We start from the raw sequence: 25,550 nt of genomic DNA on the forward strand, positions 1-25,550 counted from the left end.
TACAGAGTGCTCAAGATTCGTAAGAATGCTGAAGATGCTTTGCGGTCAATGGGGTCTTCCTGGGGCTACTCTTCAGTCCACAGGCTTGGTGAGCCGATCCTGGCCACGGGGGTTGAAATCATTCGAATCCGTTTGAGTTTCGCAATCGATACAGCAGTTTCAACAGTTACTTTTGTTTGCGATAACTTGCCTTCTGGGTGACCAAGCTGCACTCCAACAACTCTCCTGGGTCTCCAGACTCAGGGGCACCTTTTGAGGATCGGTTCCAGGTCCTTTGTGCTGCATATCTGCAAGGAGCGGCGATCTGGTGGTGATCTGGACTGCCAACTTGTCCCAGCAGGCTTCTTCAGCTGTTGGGGCCCTGTTGTGCGAACAGGAGGTCAGCCAGCTGACCCTTGGTGGCTCTTGTTTCGGCGGGGCTCAGGATTCGACTTCTCTATGAGCAGGACACAGCAGGCACAGTTCTTTCCTTTGTACCAAGGGCAGCTGTTGCAAATTAGTCCCCGTTGGTTCGGCCTCTCTCCGCCAGGACCTTGGTGCATTTGGGCAGTCCTTCAGTCCTCTTCTCCAATCCAATGAGATGTGGGTTCTGGGTGCTAGGGGTGTCTATTTTATGCCCAGTAAATGCCCTTAGGGGAGGTTTGGTTACTAGCCAATGGGCTATCCCAATCACTCCCTCCTAATGACCACTTCCTGTGAAGTGTGGCATCTAGTTATCCCAGAAGGCTTCATTCTACTCACTCCCAATATAGTTGACCCCTCTCTATGCGTGCAGAGCTCCCTGGCCCTCTGAAAAACCAGTTGACAACTGGCTTCCCCTCTTATCTCTAATGCCAGCCTATTTGCTTAAACAGTAGGGCAGCCCCTCTCCCAAGTGTTGGCCATTTGCCCTTCAAAGCCAGTTTCGCCTTTAAAGCTTACCTTTTGGGCTAATCCCAGTGTGGCTTCCTGGCTATTGTGTCCTCTCCTAGTAGTCATGTGCTTGTTTCCCCAGGAGGGCAGAAAGCTGTCTCGGGGACAGACCCTGTGTGCAACCATAAACTGGCACATGAGACTTTGAGCAACAAATTGACAACTTTATAAAAGTTGCACATACCAACAACTTACATCAAGTTTGACTTGAGGATTAAGTCTGGCTTAATGTAACAAGTTGTTTGATATCTTACAGTACCGGCTTTAGTAGTCCCAGTCAGAAGTTAGCCGGGCTGAGGTGTCAGCCTGTAACTCTGCACTCGCCAATAGGGTTACTAGTTTTTTTGCAGTAAAAATAACAATTGAGGATTTTTACTGTTGAAACATGTAAAAGTACATGTTCCACTTTGTAATATACAACACTCTGCCTTAGGGCTCAATAGGCCTATCTTAGGGGTAACTTATTTATATATCAAAAAGGGAGGATTGGGGTTTGCCATTGCTTTAAATGGCAAAGTCGAGTTAGCAGTTTAAAACAGCTTTCCCAGTCTGCAGTGGCAGACTGGAAGCCATGTTTTACCTTGTCACACTCAGGGTGGCACAATAAGTGCTGCAGGCCCTGAGGGGGCACCCTAATGTACAGGCCTTGGGTACCCCTGTGACCATATACTAGGGACTTACAAGTAAGTTTGGTGATGCCAATTGGGTATAATCAAATTAACATGTGCCTTTTTTAGGGGCAGAGCACATTCATTGAATCCTGTTTAGCTAGGCTTACAGAACTTCAGAGCAATTTCACAAGTGCCTAACAGTCTAAATGGGGGCAAAAAGTGAGGAGAACCTGCAAAAACCTTATTTCCTTACAAAGCTCAAGTGTGTGAGGCTTCTCTGAGGAACCATTGTCTAAAGTATTTTTCTCCTTTAGGGGCATCACCATTGAGAAAATAAATGTATTTCTCTCCTCCCTTGGAAAAGGAAGGATAGTTGAGTGCATACTGACCCAGGGCTTAACTTTCTGTAGCTAGAGCAACTACCACAGGCAGAGCATGATGGTATACTGGGGTAATTTTCTTTCTGATTTTCATGCCTCCAAAGAATATATAATTTTTTCTTTCTTTTCACTTTTCCATTTAAAAAGTTTTGCGTGACGGATTTTGTTGTCACTTTGTTTAATCAATAGGTATATTTTCAAATAAAATTTGCATCATTTTGTTAAAAAATTAAATTAAATTTACCCATCAGATAGAATACTAAAACTATATTTTTGTTTTGAAATTTGACTTTCCCAACAAAAAGGGTTTATTTTATATATTTTGTAGAAAGTGCTCTGAGATCCTTTACGGGACTGGAACTTTTCAGTGCTTATATTTTCGAGGGAAATTTTGGAAAAGGAGAAGTAGGACTACGGGAAATAATGTATACGTACTCACTTAACTAAGACTGTAAACTGTAGGACTAACCACCTTCACTTCTCCGGTCCAGTCCCCACATTTCTAGGCTAAATAACCCCTAACAAAATCTGTGGTTGCTCTTGTTGGTCTCGTTTTCCTAAGTATTTGTCATTATTTTTTCTTTTTCACTACAGGTGGGCCAGGTTTGCAGGACCCATGTGAAAAAGAAGTAATGGATGCTCTTGAAACAATGACCAATCAGCAGAGGGAGGATGTTACTGCCAGCGCCCAGGTACCAGTTCTTCAAATGTGTTTCTATTTATGCGCAATACTTAATTCTGCCCCTTAACATTGAATATTTCCTCCACAGTCTTAATTGCTAAGTTTTATTTTTCATGTTTCAGTACTTCTTTCTCTTCAACATTTATGGTTAGAATCTGCATCCCTCTTGCAGCTGCAGTAGTTGCCAGTCCCTACCAAGTTTTTCCAAATCTATTTGTGGATTCTTTCTCTGCTATTTTAGGTATTTTTTTATACTTCTAGCTTCTCAAGCAGGATTCATCCCTTAATCAGCCTCCCCTCATCCTGTAGACAGGTATGAAAATGACACATTTTTCGCACCGAAAATAATCTGGATAAATGTGCTTCCCATATGTCCTTATTCATGCTCTAGTAGGTCTTTTTATTTCATCTCAATGGTTTTTCTTTGATCTTATCACTGTAAATGCTCTTTGACACTTACGTCTAGCCATTTTGTTTTTGCTCTAAGTTGGTGGAATTTTTATATTAGAGCGTTCTTTAGAATTTCTTCAATATGTTTTCTATTATTGTTTTTTTCCCCATAATCGGATTTCTTGTATCCACATAGTTGAATTGCATAGGCAGTCAATTTGAAAGCTGTTCCAATTGTCAGACCTTCTAGCATGGCAAAGTTAGACCTACCCAGTACTTAATGTATGTGGAAGATAATTATGGTCACCGCACTTATGGGCACTGCAAGGTTTTTTTTCTGTGCAAATGAAACACAGAGAAGTCACCATATTTTGCAGGTCATTGCCAGTTTGAATCCTGATGTCTTTCTCAGATCCGCTTCTCCTGTTTAATGGATGTCCTGCTTGGGACCTGGTCCAAGCCCAACACAGGGGCTCCTGTGAACAAGATAATAGCCCGTCACTACCGCCCCTCTCCAAGGCACCCCAAATTGCTCTGGGAATACCCTACCCCAAAGAGCTTTGTGGTCTCAGCTTCTACGTCCCACGTAAATCTTGGCGCATTCACAAACACACCCCTGTATCGGGAATCCCAGAGGCTGGACAACTTAGACAAGAAATTGTTTTCTTCCACCAGCCTGGCATTGCTTTCTTGTGAACACTGCATGCCTTTTGGGTCGCTATTCCCATGCTCTGTGGGATATGGTTGCACAGGTCCTGACAATGGTACACAGTCAAAATATCGAGTATGAAATATCGACCTACCAAAATATTGTGTCAGAAATTTCGAAGGTGCAGAATATCGATGACAAGAATATCGTTAGACAGAATATCGACCCTAAGGTAAGTAATATCGAAATACTTAATATCGATGTAAGTAATATCGAAGTTAGTAATATCGATAGCATATATATCGATGTTACTAATTTCGATTACACTAATATCGATATTAGTATTATTTATTTTGTTTTTTAATATGTATGTGTTATATGTTTTACTAAAGTAATTAAAATAATTAATATTATATGTGTATTACATTTATATATTAATACATTTATTTATAAGCAAATTATATGTTTTAGTACCGGAGCGGGTTGTGGGTTTATAGGGGAATAGGGTGGGAAGTAATTTAATAATGTTACATTGATTAATAATTAGTAGTATTTATTAATAAATTGTAATTAATTGGTAATTAATTTTAATTAATTGATTAATTGATAAATATGTTTTGTAGCGGGTTATGGGTTTATAGGGAAATAGGGTGGGAACTAATATAAATAGGTTAAATTAATTATTAATTAGTAGTGAATATTAATTAAGTATAAATAATTGGTAATAAAATTTAATTAATTGGTAAATCATTTTAATTAATTGATTAATTGATAAATATGTTCTATAGCGGGTTGTGGGTTTATAGGGGAATAGGGTGGGTAGTAATTGAATTATGTTAAATAAAAAAATAATTAGTAGTTATTATTAAATAATTTTAAAAAATTGGTAAATAAATGTAATTAATTGTTATTTCATTGAAAATAATTGATTCATTGATATATATGTTCTGTAGCGGGTTGTGGGTTTATAGGGGAATAGGGTGGGAAGTTATTTAATTATGTATAATTAATTATTAATTAGTAGGAAATATAAATTAATTTTACTTAATTGGTAAATAATTTTAATTAATTGGTAATTAATTTTAATTGATTGGTAAATAATTTTAAATAATTCATAAATAGATAAATGTGTTCTGTTGTGGGTAGTGGGTTTCTAGGGGAATATGGTGGGAAGTAATTTAAATTTAATTAAGTAATAATGTTTTACAAATGATTGTTTTGTAAATAATATAATTGTTAAATAATTATTAATTGGTAATTAAATATTATAAAATGGTATTTTTTAATATTTGTTTTTGGTTCAATATATTTAGCTAATCATGTTATTTATAATTATGTATAGGTATTGTATATGGTTTATATTTTTTTAATAGATTATATAATTTAAAAAAAAAAAGCTTTTATTTAGAAGTATGTTATTTTAACCCCTACACTATTCAACATTTTCCCTACTGTTGCACTCTCTGGAGTTGGAATAGTAATTGTTACCCCTACGCTATCCAACACTTTCCCTACTGTTGTACTCTCTGGAGTGGGAATCGTAATTTTTACTCCTACGCTATCCAATGCTTTCCCTACTGTTTAACTCTCTGGAGTGGGAATAGTAATTTTTATCCCTACGCTATCCAACGCTTTCCCTACTGTTGCACTCTCTGGAGTGGGAATAGTAATTTTTACTCCTACGCTATCCAACGCTTTCCCTACTGATGCACTCTCTGGAGTGGGAATAGTAATTTTTACTCCTACGCTATCCAATGCTTTCCCTACTGATGCACTCTCTGGAGTGGGAATAGTAATTTTTACACCTACGCTATCCAACACTTTCCCTATTGTTGCACTCTCTGGAGTGGGACTAGAAATTTTTACCCCTACGCTATCCAACGCTTTCCCTACTGTTGCACTATCTGGAGTGGGAATAGTAATTTTGACTCCTACACTATCCAACGCTTTCCCTACTGTTGCACTCTCTGGAGTGGGAATAGTAATTTTTACTCCAACGCTATCCAACGCTTTCCCTACTGATGCACTCTCTGGAGTGGGAATAGTAATTTTTACTCCTACGCTATCCAATGCTTTCCCTACTGTTGCACTCTCTGGAGTGGGAATAGTAATTTTTACCCCTACGCTATCCAACGCTTTCCCAACTGTTGCACTCTCTGGTGTGGGAATAGTAACTTTTACTCCTACGCTTTCCCTACTGATGCACTCTCTGGAGTGGGAATAGTAATTTTTACTCCTACGCTATCCAACGCTTTCCCTACTGTTGCACTCTCTGGAGTGGGAATAGTAATTTTTACCCCTACGCTATCCAACGCTTTCCCTACTGTTGCACTCTCTGGAGTGGGAATAGTAATTTTTACTCCTACGCTATCCAACGCTTTCCCTACTGATGCACTCTCTGGAGTGGGAATAGTGATGTTTACTCCTACGCTATCCAATGCTTTCCCTACTGTTGCACTCTCTGGAGTGGGAATAGTAATTTTTACTCCTACGCTATCCAATGCTTTTCCTACTGATGCACTCTCTGGAGTGGGAATAGTAATTTTTACACCTACGCTATCCAACACTTTCCCTACTGTTGCACTCTCTGGAGTGGGAATAGTAATTTTTACTCCTACGCTATCCAACGCTTTCCCTACTGATGCACTCTCTGGAGTGGGAATATTCATTTTTACTCCTACGCTATCCAACGCTTTCCCTACTGTTGCACTCTCTGGAGTGGGAATAGTAATTTTTATCCCTACGCTATCCAAAGCTTTCCCTACTGTTGCACTCTCTGGAGTGGGAATAGTAATTTTTACCCCTACGCTATCCAACGCTTTCCCTACTGTTGCACTCTCTGGAGTGGGAATAGTAACTTTTACTCCTACGCTATCCAACGCTTTCCCTACTGTTGCACTCTCTGGAGTGGGAATAGTAATTTTTACTCCTACGCTATCCAATGCTTTCCCTACTGATGCACTCTCTGGAGTGGGAATAGTAATATTTACTCCTACGCTATCCAACGCTTTCCCTACTGTTGCACTCTCTGTAGTGGGAATAGTAATTTTCATCCCTACGCTATCCAAAGTTTTCCCTAATGTTGCACTCTCTGGAGTGGGAATAGTAATTTTTACCCCTACGCTATCCAACGCTTTCCCTACTGTTGCACTCTCTGGAGTGGGAATAGTAATTTTTACTCCTACGCTATCCAACGCTTTCCCTACTGATGCACTCTCTGGAGTGGGAATAGTAATTTTTACTCCTACGCTATCCAACGCTTTCCCTACTGTTGCACTCTCTGGAGTGGGAATAGTAATTTTTACCCCTGCGCTATCCAACGCTTTCCCTAATGTTGCACTCTCTGGAGTGGGAATAGTAATTTTTACTCCTACGCTATCCAACGCTTTCCCTACTGTTGCACTCTGTGGAGTGGGAATAGTAATTGTTACCCCTACGCTATCCAACATTTTATATAATTAATTGTCAAAATATTTAAAGTATATTTAATTTTTTATGTTTTTTACATTTTATTTATGTTATTGTTTTATGTTTGTAAATGTATTAGTAAATTAGATTATATTTTAATAATGTATAAATTAGTAAAATAAATATTACAACTTATTGTTCAGAACATATATATTATATATTTAATGTATATATTTAATTAATGTATTATTATTATATATGTATTATTTATTAATTTGAAACATTATTAGATACTTTTAACTATGTATATTATATTTATTAGTGTTATTTACTTTATTTCACATTTATATTTTAAAACAAAAAAAACGATATTTTTAACATCTATATTATTTTTTCGATATTTTTGTACTTACCATGTTGTAGATAGGATGTCGATATTCTTGCCCTCGATATTTTAGACTCGATATTACTGTAGGTCGATATTTTGTAGGTCGAAAGTTTGTCAGTGATCCCCTGACAATGGTTCTGGAGGATGCCCGGACCGTGCTTTCCCAGGCTGTTGCCGATGGGAGGGATGCAGCTCAGTTCACCACCATTCGATGTGGATAGGACACCGCTGACCCACTGAGCAGACCATGCCTGATTGAGGACTATTGACTTTTATGGGACTGCCTAAACATCACTTAGGGACATGTCGTTGATGGCTCCTATCTTTTCAAAGACCAGGCAGATTCAGCACTGGAGCTATTAAAGGACTGTAAGGCTACAGCCAGGACATTCCATGACCCCAGATCAACCCCATTGTGCCTTTCATGGCCACAGAAGGGGCTTCCAGCCACATCTATACCTGCCCAGCCACCGCAGCGCGCAGGATTCCCAGCCTCTGCATGGCAGAGGACATGGTTCCTACAGATCTTGTGGGTGGGTCCATGCTTCCTAATTATGACAGACCACCTGTCCTTTCTCCATCAGGAAGTGAAGGCTCTCTTTGCCAAGGGAGCAATAGAGAGAGCCATAGAGAGAGTGCTGACACCAGAATTAGTTCTTTGTTGCTATTCCTCTTCTTTCTGGTGTCCAAGGACAAAGGTCTTTGTCCTATCCTCGACCTGCGCTCTCTCAATTTCTTTCTCAAAAAGGAGAAGTTAAAAATGCTCACTCTAGCTCAGGTCCTGTCTGCCCTGGACTCGGGAGACTGGGTGGTAGCTTTGGACTTGCAGGACGCATATTCCCTCATTCTAATCGTGCCTGCTCACAGGGGTTACCTGTGGTTCACGGTGGGCCACGAGCACTTTCAGTTTGCATTGCTTCCTTTTAGCATTACCAGCGCTCCTCGAGTGTTCACTGAGGTGATGACGGTGGTTGCAGCTCAACTGCGGAGATCAAGAGTGGCAGTCTTCCCCTATCTCGACGACTGGCTGTTGAAGGTGTCCTCGCCCCAGGCTGTTGTCTCCCACCTGAAGACTATGGCGGACCTTCTGCATTCACTTGGATTCACTATCAATGTCCCGAAGTCACACCTGGGTCCCTCTCAGACGCTCCCTTTCATCTGATCTGTTCGGGACACTGTGCAGTTTCGGGCCTATCATCCTTAACAGCAAGTTCAGGATATTCAGGCTATGATATCTATGTTTCAGCCTCCATACTAGATTTTGGTGAGATTGACTAGGAGGTTGCTGGCCCTCATGCATCCTGCTTGTGAAGCATACCTGCTGACATATTCGGGTTTTGCAGTGGGACCTGAAGTTCCAGTTGATGCAGCATCAGGGGAATCTCTCCAACATGTTCCAGATCTCGGAGGTTACTGCAAAAGATCTGCAGTAGTTGTTAATTACCTGTGATTGGGTCAGCGGCCGACCCCCCTCTCCCTTCCCCAACCAGATCTGAAGTAAGTGACAGATGTGTCACTCATGGAATGGGGTGGCCATCTGGGAGAGGTGGAGATCAGAGGCCAACCTATTGAAGCACCAGGCGATCCGGCTGGCATTGAAAGCCTTTCTGCCTTCCATCAAGGGATGGCTTGTACAGATGTTCACGGACAGCATCACCTGTATGTGGTAGTGCAACAAACTGGGTGAGGTCGAGGAGCCTTTCTCAAGAGACCCTCTGTCTCTGGACATGACTGGAAAAACAGGGCATATCCATGGTGGTTCAACATCTGGCGGGCTCTCTGAATGCCAGAGCAGACGACTTAAGTAAAAGATGACTAGTAGGTCGCGAATGGAGTCTCCATCCGGAAGTGGTGCAAGGTCTCTTACAGCAGTGGGAAGAGCCTTTGCTAGATCTGTTTGCCACCAATGAGAACGTGCAATATCAGCAGTTCTGCCCGCTGGTATTTCCAAGGCGGCTTTCGCTCGGAGACACTTTTTGTCTCAAGTGGAGCTCAGGCCCCCTGCACGCCTTTCTGCCCATACCACTCCTGCCCAGAGTTCTCAAGAAGATCAGGTACAACCGGGCCCATGTCTTCCTTGTGGTTCCAAACGGGCCACTGAGAGTCTGGTATCCCGAGCTGTTGAACATGGCCATCGGTCCTCGGATCAGGCTGTCCCTTCAGGAGGATCTGTATCAGCAGCAGGGGAGGGTTCTCAACCCAAACCTTTCAACGCTCCACCTTCTTGCATGGCAATTGAGCGGTGACAGCTTTCAACTTTCCATCCGAAGTGTGCAGTTTTATTTTGGCAGTCAGGCATCCCTCCACCGAAACAGTATACACCTATCATTAGGGCAAGTTTGTGGCATGGTATGCAGATAAACAAATTGATCCTCTTTTTGCTCCACTTTCTCAGGTTCTCCTGTTTGATTTTTCCTTTGCCCAGCAGGGCTCTGCTCTGGGCACCGTTAGGGGACACCCTTCTACTAGATCTGGTTTTCTGTGGTTGCCTGACCAACCTCCCTCTTTCAATCCCCTATTCTACATAGGTTCTTGAAAGGTTTGCAACATATGTTTCCGCCTTCTCCCTTCATTATGCCTCAGTGGGATCTTAATCTGGTCCTGGCATTCCTGATGTGTGCTCTGTTTGAGCCCTTGTACAACTGTCCTCTCAGGCTCCTTACTATCAGTGATCTTCCTGTTGGCAAGAACATCTGGCTTGGAGGGTCAGTAAGCTCTAAACCTCCTTACCTGAACTTCTCCCCAGACAAGCTGGTGCTTTGTACAAAGGCTTCCTTTCCTCCGAAAGGGGTCTCTTCATTTCAGGTAGGCCAATCCATCACTCTTTTTTGGAGGGATGAGGTAGAGTTAAAAGTAGGCAGAGGAGCAACTTCACCGTCTCAACCCAAAAAGAGCATTGTTGTTCTACCTTTACTGCACACAAGAGCTCCGGATGGACAGCCAACTCTTTGTGGAGTAAGTCAGAGCGAATAGAGGTTGGGCCATACAGAAGTGGGCCATCTCCTGATGGATCGTTGTAGGAAAGTAGGATCTGCTTTCAAGGTTACCCCCACTTTTTGCTTGGTGTCAGTGTGTTTTTGGCCTAGTCTGACTGGGATCCTGCTAATCAGGGCCCCACTCACTTACTCACTCATTGTGCTTTCTCCCTAAATTGACCATGGTAAGTACTTTTGTGCATCCACAATTGGCCACAGTTGTACCCTTGTAAGTCCCTAGTATGTGGTACTAAGGTACCTAGGGCATAGGTACACCAGGGGTCTCCCATGGGAGCCCATGTAAACTGTGACTACAGGCCCGCCATTGCACCCTGTGTACATTGATGCTTGCACCTCTCACAACAAATATGTTTCCTTATATCTAAGGTCACTGCACTTAAAACCTACAAGTCACCCCTATGGCAGGCTCTTCAGTCCTGAGGGCAAGGTGCTTGGTTATGAGTGTGCCCCTGCATGAACAGGGCACCCCTACAGACCCTGGAGTCTATTCTCCAGGCTTTGTAAGTGCAGTCAGCCATTTAAATACATATAGTGGACATCAGTCATTACGAGATGTCTAACTATATAGAGGCTGCACCGAAACCGGTCATGTTTGGTATCGAACATGTTGGAATCATACCCCAACACCAATTCCAGTGTTGGAAGTATGATCGCATATGCTGGGGGGCTCCCTTGGGTACTCCCTGTACTTACGGTAACAACCTTACAGGGTCTGCCAGCAAACTAGTGCTGCTGCCGACCTCAGACATGATTCTGCCCTCCTGAGCCAAACTTGAGCAGGGGAAGGTAGAACAATAGTTTGCCTGTCACAGGAAGGTGTGACCACCTCCCAGACAGGATTTAGTGTATTGGGCTAGGCGTGCTTGCCAGTGCCATCAGACTGCTTTGAAGGGTACATATGGTGCCCTCCTAGCATACTACCTTTTGAGCCAGTTCAGGGAGCCCTTGACTCTAGTGCGAAACTGGACAAAGGACATGGGAGTATCCTCTCCTCTGTCCAGCCCCTCCTCTGGGAGGGAACCCAGAGTTGTTTCAACCCTTTCCCTTAGGTACTTAAGGGCTTACCTGTGGGTGGTTTCTTAAATTTATCAGGGGGACAAGACTCGAGCTAAAAATACGTTGCGTTTCGACCGTCTGGAAATTTGGACTTCGACTGGAACCGAGACTGCATCAAGGAAGACTCCTGCTGCTCTCAGTCTCGATGTTCTTCAAGTCTCCTTCGTCATCTTTGTATGTGCTTTTGCCAGGTTGTTCAACAGACCAGGTTGTTCAACAGACCAGTGACACCTGAAAAAATCTCCCTTAGAGTGCAAGGAGTCACTCCCCTGCATCAGCAGGCACCGCAATGAAGCTGACCGGTCTGCTGCTCCTGACTTCCCAGGGACTTCGAAAGGTTGAGCAACAGAGGTGGTGGTTCTGCAACTCCCTTAAGGCCTGACCTGTCCTCTCTGTAATTTTGAGGCCAGTATCTCTCGTCGAAATCACTGAAACCAAACCCCTGTGCCCCACGTCGAGTTGGTGTTGCCAAGGCTTGTTGGCTCTGCACTTCAGAGATCTTCTGGCTACAAAAAGCTCCAGCCCTCAGCATCTCTTCCCTTCAAGATCAGCATCCTCACCGCCTCCTCTGCACCATGGGCCTTCATCTTTGGTGAGCTACTCAAGGTCCTCTTGAGACTCCTGTGCCGTTGGCCTGTGGGTCCTCCTGAGGGTCTTTTACTGTGTCAGTGGGCTCCCCTGCTTGCTCATGGCTTCCTCTGACTCTCCTGCTGTTGGTGAGTCACTTGGACCTTGCTGACCCCTATGTTGCTCCTTCTTCGTTCTCCAAGTCAGTTGCGGCTACCAAGGCTTGTTGGTGCTCCTGCCAAACACCGACCCCCTGAACACCGACATCTCATGAACGGCTCATTGTCTTCCTCAATCTCTCTTGGTCATCACAGCTGCAGTAACACGGTCACCGTCAGCACTTCTGAACCTTCCGACATTGGTGGGCATTGCTTTTCCGTGGTACCAAGGAGGGGACTGGGATGTTCCTGGGTTCAAAGTACAGGTCAACGGGGAGTGGATATGTGTAGGAGGTTAATAGGTAACCCACATGTTGGTATCCATTTTGTTGGATATATTGGCCTCACACACCCTTGCAGGTGTCATGCTTCATCATGGGCAATGCTCCTCGTTGGGTGGGCGGTGCAATACCCAACGGGCAACACCTCAAAGAGGGGCTCTTTGGCGGCGATCTTTTAATCCAACTGCCCTTGGGTGAAGTGTGGGTGAGGGGCCAGACGGATTGTAGACAGTATGTGAAGTTAAAATAGTGCAGGGGTACCAGAAGAAACTTTATTCGGGTGGTCCCGTGTGCTAACTAAAAACAACAACTAGCCTAGAAGGTTTGGAAAGTAATGTTTTCCGCACTCAAGACTATGCTAATAGGTGAGGGTTGTGGTCGACATGTTTCTCGCAAAGGGCTTATTTACCCGCGATTCATCAGGACCTATAAAAAGTACTCATTCTCTACAGTATGGCTGATCTCTCTAAGTATCAGTGCTTACGTGTATGTTTAGGAAATGGAGTACCTGCATATACATTATTCCATGCCTGGTTTTGGGAAACAAAAGGAGAAGGGAACGGGTTACATCTCTCAAGTAGGTACAGTACATTGATCCACATCTTATATGACCTGCTGCATTGGGTGACATGCTAGTGTTGGTGACTACTAGCATGCGGTGAAAGTGAGACATCTCCAAATGGAGTAATAGTGAGTGACATGCTCGCATGTGTTGGAGTGGAGACGTTTCTTGTGACTTTAAAAACAAGAAGAGCAGCAGCGTTAAAAACAATAAGGAACAGCAGTTCCGGTCTAGAGACCCCACTCACCTAGAGGTCAAAAGTTAAATGTAACAGCAGTGTCTGGCGGGATGGACATCGGTGAGTCAAGCCTCTGTAGCTAAGGCTGGAATGAAATTGCAATGGGGGGTGGGGGAAAGTAATATAGGTACAGATCTGCTACACATTGGATAAGAAGCAACTCCCTGAGGGTTTGTGTGCTCATTCTACCAGAGCTAAAGCTGCAACCACTGTGTTAGCATGCAGAGTTTTGGTCCTTAATATCTGCCTGGGCAAAGTGGGCTTCCGTGTACATGGTTACCAAGCACTACTGCCTGGACAGTCTGATCCATAGAGATGGACATTTTGCCTGTTCGGCACTGAAGGGCTTCCTCCCATCAAATTGGTCCGCAGACCCATCTCTCGGGAGGTATTGCTTTGGTATATATTCTAAGGTAAAGAAGCTTCGGCTGTTAATCTCTGTCAGATGAGCAAGTTACCTACGGTAATGCCTTATCTGGTAGAGACTACCTGGGTACAGATACTTTAATGACCCATACATCCTCTTCGCTCTGCGAACACATTTTGAGAGTTGGAGATTTCCACTTTCAGGGCCCTAGTAGTCCACACCAGTGGTCATTGTGCTTCGTGGCACTGTACTTCTGACATGGAAAGTTGCCAAAATTAATTGATGTGAGCACACTGGGGTGGTGCCTCGGCAAACACCACTTCCGGTGCGGACAATGCTGCTGCAGGAGTACTGCTCAAGAAAAATCTCTGGATCCAGTTTGATACCTTAGGATCATTCTAAGGTAAGGAATCTGAAGCCAGATAGAGTCTCTACCAGATAAGACGTTACCAAAGATAAGTAACTTGTTCTTTAGTACAAGCAGGCTTGAATACCCAGTCCTCACACAAAAAAGCCATGTACTAAAGGTACTCATTAGTGCCTAGAAGAACCCGAAAAGAGTAGATGCCAATCTTGCACCTGAAGACATAAAATAGATGGGTGAGAAAAGAATGCTTGAGCATCTTGACTTTTCTGATTGTTCCAACACTGGGTTGGGAGTGTGTAATAGACCTGAAAGATGTGTATTTCCACATTCCAGTTACTTCTTAAAAAATATAAGATGTAACATAAAACAAGCATTGGCATAAAAAGGCTCTGCAGTTACATCAACCTGCCCCCGAAGTCCTGTTCCTGCTTGAAGTCTTCAGTCAAGTCGCAGTCAAAAAGTGCCTTAAGAGCAAGAAAGCCCAGCAGTCTACTTCCTCATCTTTCCACTCAGTCTGTTGAGAAGTTGCAAGGGCGTCACTCAAAGTGTCTGTCTTCTGGCTCCAGGCACACCTCAAATTTCATTGCCTTTGTCGACCACCAAAAAGGGGCCTTTGAGGAGGGCATGATGCAAATTTGGCAGATGTTGCAGATTCCCTCGGCCACACTTTCAGGCCTCACTGAGCCACAGGGGTCTCTGTTTGGATTTGGACCAGGGGGCCCTCCTCCAACTGCACCCTCTGGTGTAGTTCCTCAACAAGTACCAACACCGTTCCAGACTTCCATTCTGTCCAAAACGTGATATGAACTTTTCTAGACACCACCGGCTGCATAGGATGTGCTAAAGGTATCAGTTTAGTGATCAGAAGGCAAGCCTGGATGTGAGCTACCAAGTTTTCAGGGGATTTCCAAGTGTCCCTTATGGACATGCCTGTTGATGGATCTAGACAGTGCGGCAAGAAGGCTGGCTCGTCACTTGAGCGATTCAAACAGATGTGCCGCAGCCCAATCCTTCAAGTTTGTCCCCAGACAGATAATAAAACTACCAGTATACAAAGTTCATGAGCTATTACAGAGGTCTAGGTTACCATAAGTGTCAACCTTCCGAGAAAGTGCAGCACCAAACTTAGCCCTTTCGGGCAGAGAGTATAGTGGCAACAACAGCTGTTCACTCCAGCAGAGACCGCATCCTTCAACTCTTTTTCCCCCTCTATAACTGTCCCAGGCTGCTTTGATGTGCACTCTTAAGCCCATGAGTTCGAGGCATGTGGGCTGCTGAATTCATATCTGTGCATAGATCGCCGCCAAGTGTTGGGTCCGGATGATTGCACATTGTTGTCCTGGAAGAGTCTTCGAAGTATCACGAGATAGGTGACTCCTCCCCTGGACTACAGTGCGCATGGGCATCGACTCCATCCCCAGATTGTTTTTTTCCGCCATTGGGTTCGGATGTCTTTGGTTCCCTCTTGTCGGAATCGATAAAGAAGAAACATTAAACTTTTATTGAGACCAAAAGGTCTTTAGTCTTACGTCGGTATTGTCTTGCGTTCGGCTTAACAACTTTTCCTCGGCTCCGAGCCGAGCTCTGTACTTCCGCGTGCTTTCGGCGCGGAGGGCCTTGTCGACGCTCCAGACTCATTGACCATCCATCATGGACCGAAGTCCATTCAAAAGATGTCCGGTGTGTAACTCGAAGCACCCACACATCGACGTCCACCCGGTGTGCAACAAGTGCCTGTCGCCGGACCACGATGAGGCCAAGTGTATGGCCTGTTCGAGATTCCGGTCCAAGAAGACACTCAAGCTCCGTCGAGCTGCGCGCCTGGAGGCCCAGCAATCTGCACCGGCGCCTACGGACATTTTCGATGCTGGGGAGGTCGAGGATGAAGATATCCAGGACATCTCAGAATCTAACCCCGCGTCGGATGTCGAGAATAAGACTGGGATGGTGCAGTGAGATAAATAACGGTGATGGATCAAGCCCTGATCTTTGGACTGGGTAAGAGTGGTCTGCTTAATTCAGACACTCTGTTCATCACCACCCCCTTTTCTGAATCGAGAATAAGACTACGGCGCTGAGGCCGAAGCTTTCGAAAGCGAAGAAGTCGTCGAGGAGGTAGGAGACGACGACGGGGCCCTAGGAGCCATGGAGGATAGCTCGGACGAGGAGCTTCCTCAGACTGACACTGGGGCCGTGCCAATCGATAAGGCCCAGGTCGAGGGATCGCCTTCGGGCCTTACCCAAGACCTTGATGTGAGTTCCTCGGCCCCGCCTGCAGGCCCGGCCACGAACATTGGTACAGAGTCACTCCCGGTGAAACTGAAACCGAAAGTGAAATCTACGGTCTCAACGCCAGATACTGCGCAGGGGCAGATATCGAAACCGAAAGTGCGCATCGCATTGGTCGGATCGAAGACTTCGGAGGCCTCGGCGCCGAAGAAACCTAAGATGGCCGTCGAGCCGAAGGGCCAAGTCAAGATGGCCGAGCCGAAGGCTACTGCGTCGAAGACTAAGGTGAAGGGGTTGGACCCAGTCGCATCGGCGCCGAAGCCAATCGACGCCGGCAAGGGTCGGGTCGACCACAAGAAGGCTGTCGATGACCCCAAAAAGTCTCTTGCAGACCCGAAGAAGCGGGCCGATGACCCGAAGGTCCTCTCTACCCCGCTTCCACACGACAGGGCAAAGGGGGCTGCGCCGAGTGGGTCGACTCCGAAAGTGGCCTTGAAGGACTCCACTCCGAAACCGTCCTCAAAGGACTCCGTCGAACCGGCACGTCCATCTGCCGCGTTAACGAAGAAGGTCACGGAGTCCCTGCCGCGCATAAGGGACGGCACCGCGGTGGTCGAGCCGAAGGACCCTCCGCCTGCCAAGCCTCTGGAGAAACCGGCAAAGGCGTCCATGCCGATCCTCTTTACCTTGCCGCCTAAGACGGCGCCAAAGGCTTTCGCTGCTAAACCGGGGGCCGGCGTGCCCGAGAAGGTATCTTCGACGCCGAAGGCATCGTTGGTGGTCCATGGCCCGCGGCCTCGACAACTTTCAGAGGAGGAGCGTCAAGAACATTTCATCGACGCCGAAACGGGCAGGCTTTCCCTTCTGAAGAGGAAAATCACCCCAGAACCCCAATTGGAGTCTTACAAAATCACCCTAAAGAGGAAAATGGACTCTGCTGGTACCCCAGCCTTGGTGGAACCCATTTCACCACAAGCTCACGAGGTCTCGCCCACTTACTCCGACGTGGACGCTGGTGAGGGCGATGACGAGGATGAATATAGCTATCCAGTCTACACAGACCCAGAGGATGTAACAGAGCCCTGGTCTGCCGGTGGTGAGCCTGGGGATCCACATTCGGGACAAGACCCTCAGCTCTTCTCTGCTAAAACTTCTCCTACTGAAGACTCTGCTGCTTTCAATGCCCTCATTGAGCGGGCAGCAGCCAATCACAATGTCCAGTTGCATGCGGACCCTGTGGACGTAGATTTCCTCTTTGACACCTTTTCTGTGTCTGAAAAGACTGTGAAAACTCTGCCGATGCTGAAAGGCGTTTTGAAGCACGCTGCTGAGGTCTTCAAAGAACCCACCAGGGCGAGGGTCATCAACCCGAGGATTGACAAAAAGTACAAGGCGGCGCCTACTGATCCAACTTATATTAAAGGACAGTTTCCTCTGGACTCCCTGGTCGTCTCGAATGCCCGGAAGAGGGCCAATTCTCAGACTACGGGTGATGCTCCTCCCCCAGACAAAGAATCCAAGGTCTTTGAGGCTTCAGGGAAGAGGGTAGCAGCACAGGCAGCTAACATATGGCGCATCTCCAACACACAAGCGCTCCTGGCGCGTTATGACAGGGCGCAATACGATACCCTAGAGACCCTTTTGCAACACCTGCCTGATCAATATAAGGAAGGGGCTGAGATGCTAATCCAGGAGGGGAAGCTGATCTCCAACGCTTCCATAAAGTGCGCTCTGGACGCGGCTGACACCGCTGCACGCGCCATTAACACCATTGTTATGCTTTGGAGACATGCCTGGCTGAGAATATCTGGTTTCAAGCCAGACATCCAGACCACCATCTTGAACCAAACAGTCAACCCAGATCACCTGTTTGGCCCGGAGGTTGATACCACCCTAGAAAAAATGAAAAAGGACACTGACACTGCAAAATCCATGGGTGCCTTGCAGTCCCAGCAGTTTCAGGGTGGGTCCTTTCGTCGCTCCAATACCAGAGGCACCTCAAGGGGTCAGCTTTCGCAGTCCGTGCAGTTCTACAAGGGCAACACCCAGACCACTTATGCCAACAAGAGTCGGGGTGGATACCGCGGCAACAGCGCCAAAGGCAGGGGACGTGGCAACAACAGCTCCAGGTCCTCTACTGCCAACAAACAGTGACGCATTGTCACTGCCCCCCGACCACACAACACCGGTCGGGGGGAGACTCCAGCAGTTCCTGCCCGTGTGGAAGTCCATCACCACGGAGCGGTGGGTCAGAAAGCTTATCCAATTTGGTTATTGTCTGGAGTTAACATCCACTCCCCCCAACATACCCCCAAGGCACCGTCCTATGTCAGGCGAGCACTTGCACTTATTGCAGCAGGAGGTCAACGTCATGCTGCAAAAAGGGACAATAGAGCTTGTGCCCATGCAGGAAAGAGGCACAGGAGTCTACTCCCTGTACTTCCTCATTCCAAAGAAGGACGGGTCCTGCAGGCCCATCCTGGATCTCAGGCCCCTCAACTTCTACATCCTGTCAGAGCATTTCCGCATGCTAACACTGCAGCAAGTGCTCCCGCTGCTCCAACAGGGGGACTTTCTCGCAACTTTAGACCTAAAGGATGCGTACTTTCACATTCCACTACATCCTTCACACAGAAAATACCTCAGGTTCACCATCCAAAACCAGCACTACCAGTTCAGGGTTTTGCCTTTTGGGGTCACCGCGGCACCCAGGGTGTTTACAAAGTGTCTGGCGACGGTGGCAGCACATCTAAGACATCTAAACATCCACGTCTACCCCTATCTGGACGACTGGCTCATCCAAGCGAAGTAAGCCCAGCAGTGTGCAGACCACGTGTCCCACACCACTCACCTCCCGCACGATCTGGGATTCTCACTGAATTACCCAAAATCCCACCTCCAGCCCGCCCACATATGGCAGTATCTGGGTGCGACCATAGACACTCTGGGGGCCACAGCACAGCCGAATTCAGTGAGAGTCAGCAGCATTCAAGCGCTGATCCAAAAATTCAGACCTCAACACTCGCTTCCAGCGCGAGTGTTCATGCAGTTGATAGGCATGATGGCCTCCTGCATCTCCATTGTCCCGCACGCGAGACTACATATGCGTCCGCTTCAGGAGTGCTTGGCACGTCAGTGGACTCAGGCTCACAACCAGTTGAAAGACCTAGTGTTGGTGAGCGGTCAGGCATACAACTCTCTGCATTGGAGGAATCCACGAAACCTTTGCAAGGGCCGACCGTTCCAGGAGCCTGTGCCACAGATTATCCTGACGACGGACGCTTCTCTCCAGGGATGGGAGCGCATGTACTCCAATACACTGTGCAGGGACTATGGACGCAACAACAAGGAAAGATGCACATCAATGTTCTGGAACTGATGGCAATCTTCATGGCATTGAAAGCATTCCAGGTACATCTGTGCAACAAGGTCGTGTTGATCCGGACGGACAACATGACGGCAATGTACTACATTCAAAAGCAGGGAGGAACACACTCTCCGCAGCGGTCTCATCTGGCTCAGAGCATGTGGAAGTGGGCCATTCAGAGGAACATCTTCCTCATGGCAGAGCATCTCCCGGGCAAGGACAATCAGATGGCGGCCCTGCTCAGCAGGCACAGCCACCAGATGCACGAGTGGGAGATACATCCATCAGTACTCCAGCCGTACTTCCAAAGGTGGGGTCATCCAGAGATAGACCTGTTCGCCACAAAGGAGAACGCAAAATGCCAAAGCTTCGCCGCCATGTTCCCACACCCACAGTCGCAGGGCAATGCGATATGGATGAACTGGTCAGGCAAATTTGCGTACGCTTTTCCCCCAGCACCTCTGATACCACTGGTGGCACGCAAGCTCAGGCAGCACTCGATGACTCTCATCCTGGTTGCTCCAACGTGGGCTCGCCAACCATGGTACACCACGTTTCTAGAACTGTCCGTGGTGCCGCATCAGAGGCTGCATCTCACACCCAGCCTTCTGACGCAGAGCCATGGCGGCATTCAGCACCCAGATCCGCAACAGCTCAACCTGGCGATCTAGCTCCTGAAGTCCTAGAGTTTGGCTACCTGCACTTACCTTCCGACTGTATGGACATCATTCGGGAGGCGAGAAAGCCCATCACTAGAGCATGCTATGCGGCAAAATGGAAGCGGTTTGTCATTTATTGTGCAGACCACAACATTAACCCGCTAGATGCTTCTATTCAGAACATCATCTGTTACCTTTTCCATCTGTACAAGTGTAATCTGGCCTATGCTTCCATTCGCATTCATCTGTCTGCAATGGCCGCTTATCTCCAGAATAGGCAGCCCCTCTCCCTCTTCAGGGTGCCTGCCATTAAGGCTTTTCTGGAAGGGCTCAAACGAGTCATTCCTCCACGGACTCCACCAGCTCCTGAGTGGAACCTCAATGTGGTCCTTACCAGGCTGATTGGTCCTCCCTTTGAACCACTGCATTCCTGCGAGATTCAGTTCTTGACGTGGAAAGTGGCTTTCCTCATAGCAATTACATCGCTGCGGAGGGTTAGTGAATTACAAGCCCTAACTATCCAAGAGCCATTTATTCAAATTCATTCAAACAGGGTAGTGCTTCGCACTAACCCTAAATTTCTTCCCAAGGTTGTGTCTCAATTTCATATCAACCAAACAATCGAATTACCTGTTTTCTTTCAAAATCCAGAGTCACTGGCGGAGCGGATGCTCCATACCCTTGACGTAAAAAGGGCCCTAATGTATTACATCGATAGGACCAAGGATTTTAGGAAAACTAAGCAACTCTTTGTCGCTTTTGCTCCACACCACAAAGGTAACCCTATTTCCAAGGCTGGTATTGCTAGGTGGATCGTTAAATGTACCCAGATCTGCTATATAAAAGCAAAACGCACTCTTACCATTCCGCCAAGAGCCCACTCCATCCAGAAAGTTGGGGGCCTCTATGGCATTCCTTGGAAACATTCCTTTGGAAGACATATGTAGAGCAGCCACATGGTCTACCACACACACATTTACTAAGCATTACTGTGTTGATGTGCACTCCAAACAGCAGGCAGCTGTAGGGCAGGCTGTTCTCAAAACACTTTTCCAAACTGCTGCAGCTGGCACGGGCGGCCGCCGCTAATGGAGGGACTGCTATGTATTCTATGCACAGATATGAATTCAGCAGCCCACATGCCTCGAACCGAATATGCTACTTACCAGTATGCATCTGTTCTTGGCATGTAGGGCTGCTGACATTCATATCGCCCACCCTCCTCCCCGGCGCCTGTAGCAGCTGCAGTATTCACATATACTCATAGCATGGTCATCATTCACTGAGTTTCACTCCATCTTGGCCACAATGGCTAAAAACAATCTGGGGATGGAGTCAATGCCCATGCGCACTGTAGTCCAGGGGAGGAGCCACCTATCTTGTGATACTTCGAAGACTCTTCCAGGACAACAATGTGCAATCATCCGGACCCAACACTAGGCGGAGATCTATGCACAGATATGAATGTCAGCAGCCCTACATGCCAAGAACAGATGCATACTGGTAAGTAGCATATTCGTTCACCATTGGAGGGGAGTTTACAGAATTTACTCCCTGGCTGGAAATCCATTATGTCATATAAATGAGTTTACAGAGCTGCCCAACCCTGAATTCCTATCAAACATCGAGGAAAAGCTGGTACAGGTCCTAATGGAAAACACAACCTCCATGGGGTACTATTGCACCAAACATGGTGGGATGTGTCCTGGCGTCTGCCGGGAAGCTCCACATTTCTGGAGGCTGCTCGAACAGCAGAAAATAATTTTGTTGGCCAACCACAATGCAGGGACCCTGAACGCCAGAGCATAGGAGCTGAGTTGGCGAACCACAAGTGGCATCCTTATCCCAAGATGAAACAGGGCATCTTCGATGGGTGAGAATTCCCTGGCTAGATCGGATTGCCACTGTTGAGAGTGCACACTGGAGTTTCCTCCAAAAACAACATTGGGAGACGCATTCCATCTGTAATGGGACACATGTCTACTGTACTTGTTCCTGCCAGTTCCTCGGGTTCTGTGGAAAGTTAGGAAAGACCGGGCCCAAGTCATCTCCGTAGTCCTGGACTGGGCTAGGATAGTGTGGTAGACAGAGTTCCTGAGCCTGAAAATGTACCCACCAGTTCACCTACCCTTGTGGAAGGACCTCCGGTGTAGGCAACAGGAGAGGGTCCTTCACCAGATTCTTTGCACTCTACTTCTCCCTGCATAGAGATTGAAAAGTGACAGTAAATTCTTTGACTTGCCATCTGAAATAAAATGTATAATTCTTGCAGTCAGTCGCCCGTCCAAGAAGTTTATTCTATGTTGGGTATTGGGAAAAGTTATGCTCATGACCAGCATAGCTCTGCAGTGGGAACAGTTAAGGGTTCCTACCTGGCTCTTACAACCTTTATATGTTTGCCTGATCAAACTTTATTTAAATCCCAGATTTAATGCTTTTCGTAAATGTTCCCTCCTAAACTGTTTTCTATGCCAATGTGGGTTCTAATGATGTTCCTTATGTGCACACCATTCAAGCATGTGCACAGTTGCTCACTACAGTTTCTGTCGATCACGCCAGTCTTTATCAACATCACTTTTACTTGCTGCTGCTGGACTGTTCTACGGTCGCTCTCTGTCCAACCTCCGTTTAGCACTTTATTCTCAGACAAATTGCTGCTGCAGCCTTAGGCAGCCTTCGTGCCAAAAGTGGCATCTCCCTTCCATGTTGGTTAGACAATTACCCTACAGACATTTTCCGCTGTGCCACACTCCTTGAAAGAGGAGGCGAGGCTCCATCGGCTTGATCCTAAGAAAGCTTTGAGTTTCTACTTTGACTGTATGAAAGACTAAAGTAAGGATGACTAGCTCTTTATAGGATTCATTTGGACGAAGAAATACAAGCGGTGCAAAAGAGAACTCTGTGCAGTTGGATAGTCCTCTGCATTAAAAGCTGCTACACGCTGGCTAAGAAACTTGTGGCTAAGAAACCTGTGGGCTTATTTCACTGGGGTCAAGGCCGCTACGATTGCATTGGCAATCGAGTACCAGTTCAGATTACCAGTCCTGGATATTGACCAGGCTGCTACGTGGGTGTCAGTGGCCACATTCAGGGAAAAATACTGCCTTGACAGTCAGGTCTGATGGAAGGGCTATTTTGCCCACTCGGTCCTGCAAGACTTCCTAATCTAAGAGCCCTTCTCAGACTCTCCACCTTTGAAAAGCACTGTTGTGGTATCCATTCCAAACGTGAGAAATCTGTGGTTTAAAATATCCACCAGAACAGCAAACGTACTTACCTTCGGAAATGCCCTTTTTGGTGGATACTTTATGTAACTATAGATTCCTCCCTGCCCTACCTCCTCCCCTTTCTGTATGGAAAAAGATGAAACTAACGTTCGATAGAATACCCACCAGAAAGCGCGTTACCGAAGGTAAGTCATTTGTTCCAGAACTCCTATTGAATATAATTAAGGTGAGTAATCTGCAGGGTGATTATGTATCCTCCAGAAAATCTTGTCACCTAAGGTAAGTAACTTTTATTTCATAGACTTTCCAAAAGATGGTACCTTTCTGTACTTTTCATGGCTATTTGGGCCGTTCAGCATGAGGTTGACATTCGCTACTGGAATTTCCGTAAATTCTTGTATCATCTCAGTGTAGCATCCTTTCAAATGTGCATGTTAATGCCTGCTGCTTTAGTTTTGTTCATGCAAGATAGTGACATTTAACTGTATTTCAACAGCCTACCCCTCTCTCCAAAGTGTATAACTTGATCTGAAAGAGACACGTTAGTGATAGATTCCTTACCTTAGACTGTCCCCAGACGTCAGGAAAGTTTTGCTTAGCAGTACCCCTGCGCGTCAGTAGGTGGCGTGCTGAGGCTCTGCGTCCGTCGCTGGCGTTGTATGCGCCGAGATGACGTCACGTAGACTACTTAGGCACCACCCATGCGCACTGGCGTCAGTTCTTTCTTTTTCCGTGCCAGTAGGCGCAGATCCGTTTAGAGCACGTTCCCTAGTCATTTTTTAACTATCTTTTTAAGACTTTTGTCTCGTGTTGGTTTCTCTGGTGCCCAGTAGGGATGCCTGGTTTTAAGTCTTGCTGGACCTGCCGTCGTAATATTTCGGAGGCGGGCCCTCATGACTTCTGGCCTCGGAGCCAAGAGGTCCCATGCTGCCAGCTCCGGCCCTGGCGCCGCCCTCAGCGCTCAAGTGGATCCCGCTGGTTCCACCTCTGCCCCGGTTCCCGGAGTGCTTTGTCCCCGCCTGGGATCCGAATTGGGAACCGGCATCGGCTTGGCCCCGGCCGGTGCTGTTCCTGGCGCTATTCCTTCACATGTCCTTGCCCCGCCGCCGAGGCCTGTGCCTTCGGGACTGGCGGAGGAGGACGACTGGGAATGGTATGAGGACCCGCTTGCGCCTCAGTGTGATTCCGAGTAGGACTGGGTGGATGACTTGGAGGAGGCCGATGGCCTCCACATCTCCTCTGATCGGGGGCTTGCCTCTCCCCGCCCACTATGGAGGAAGGCGCCTCGTATACGGTGGTGCTACGTCGGGCTGCTGAGGTCCTTAACCTCCATCTCCTCACGATGGCCCTAAAGACAAATCTCCTCACTGAGGTGCTCCAGCCGGCGTCCACTTCTTCGGAGCCGCTGCTTGCCCTTTAATGATGCCCTCACCGAAGTCTTGTTGGGCACTTGGTCACGGCTCGCCACGGGGGCCCTTGTGGATAAGAATGTAGCCAGGCGTCATCTGACCCTGCCTTCCTGACCACTCATCCTACGCCCGAAATGGTCATTCAGGTTTCTACGTCCCAGAGTGCCTTTCCCACGGCTCCGTCAGATAAGGACTCTAAGAGATTGGAGCAGTTTGGCAATCAGTTCTTCTCTTCGGCCCGCTTAGGACTGCGGTCAGTGAACACCACTTGCCTTCGGGCCGCTATTACCACGCGGTGTGGGATTCCGTGGCTGAGGTGTCGCCTCGGTGCCCGGATAAGGTCCAGGCTGTGCTGTCTCAGGCTGTGGCTGAGGGTAAGGATGCGGCTAGATTCGCCATTCGTTGTGGCTAGGACACGCAGGACTCCCTTGGTAGAGAAATTTCCACGACCGTGGCGCTTCGCACCACGCCTGGCTGCGGTCCACTGGGTTCTCCCTAGACGTTCAGAGCTCACTCATGGACATGCCTTTTGACGGCACTCGCCTGTTTGGTGATAAGGCCGACATGGCACTGGAGCCTTTTAAGGACTCTCGAGCTACAGCCAAGTTCTTGGGCCTTTCCACAACGCGCCCGTCCACGTTTCATTC

At 47.0% G+C, this 25,550-nt stretch overlaps 1 protein-coding gene across 1 annotated transcript in view; it reads left to right on the forward strand.

The window, feature by feature from the left end:
- The window catches only part of ZFR2 (zinc finger RNA binding protein 2), an 811,721-nt gene that overhangs the window by 780,655 nt on the left and 5,516 nt on the right, over window positions 1–25,550 (forward strand). Inside the window, exon 18 of the mRNA XM_086947097.1 lies at window positions 2,498–2,595. Within this exon, the coding sequence (XP_086803223.1) occupies window positions 2,498–2,595 (98 nt within the window). The remainder of the gene's footprint in view (window positions 1–2,497; window positions 2,596–25,550) is intronic.

Source organism: Lissotriton vulgaris, chromosome 12, assembly GCF_964263255.1.
Source record: "Lissotriton vulgaris chromosome 12, aLisVul1.2, whole genome shotgun sequence".
NCBI lineage: Eukaryota > Metazoa > Chordata > Amphibia > Caudata > Salamandridae > Lissotriton > Lissotriton vulgaris.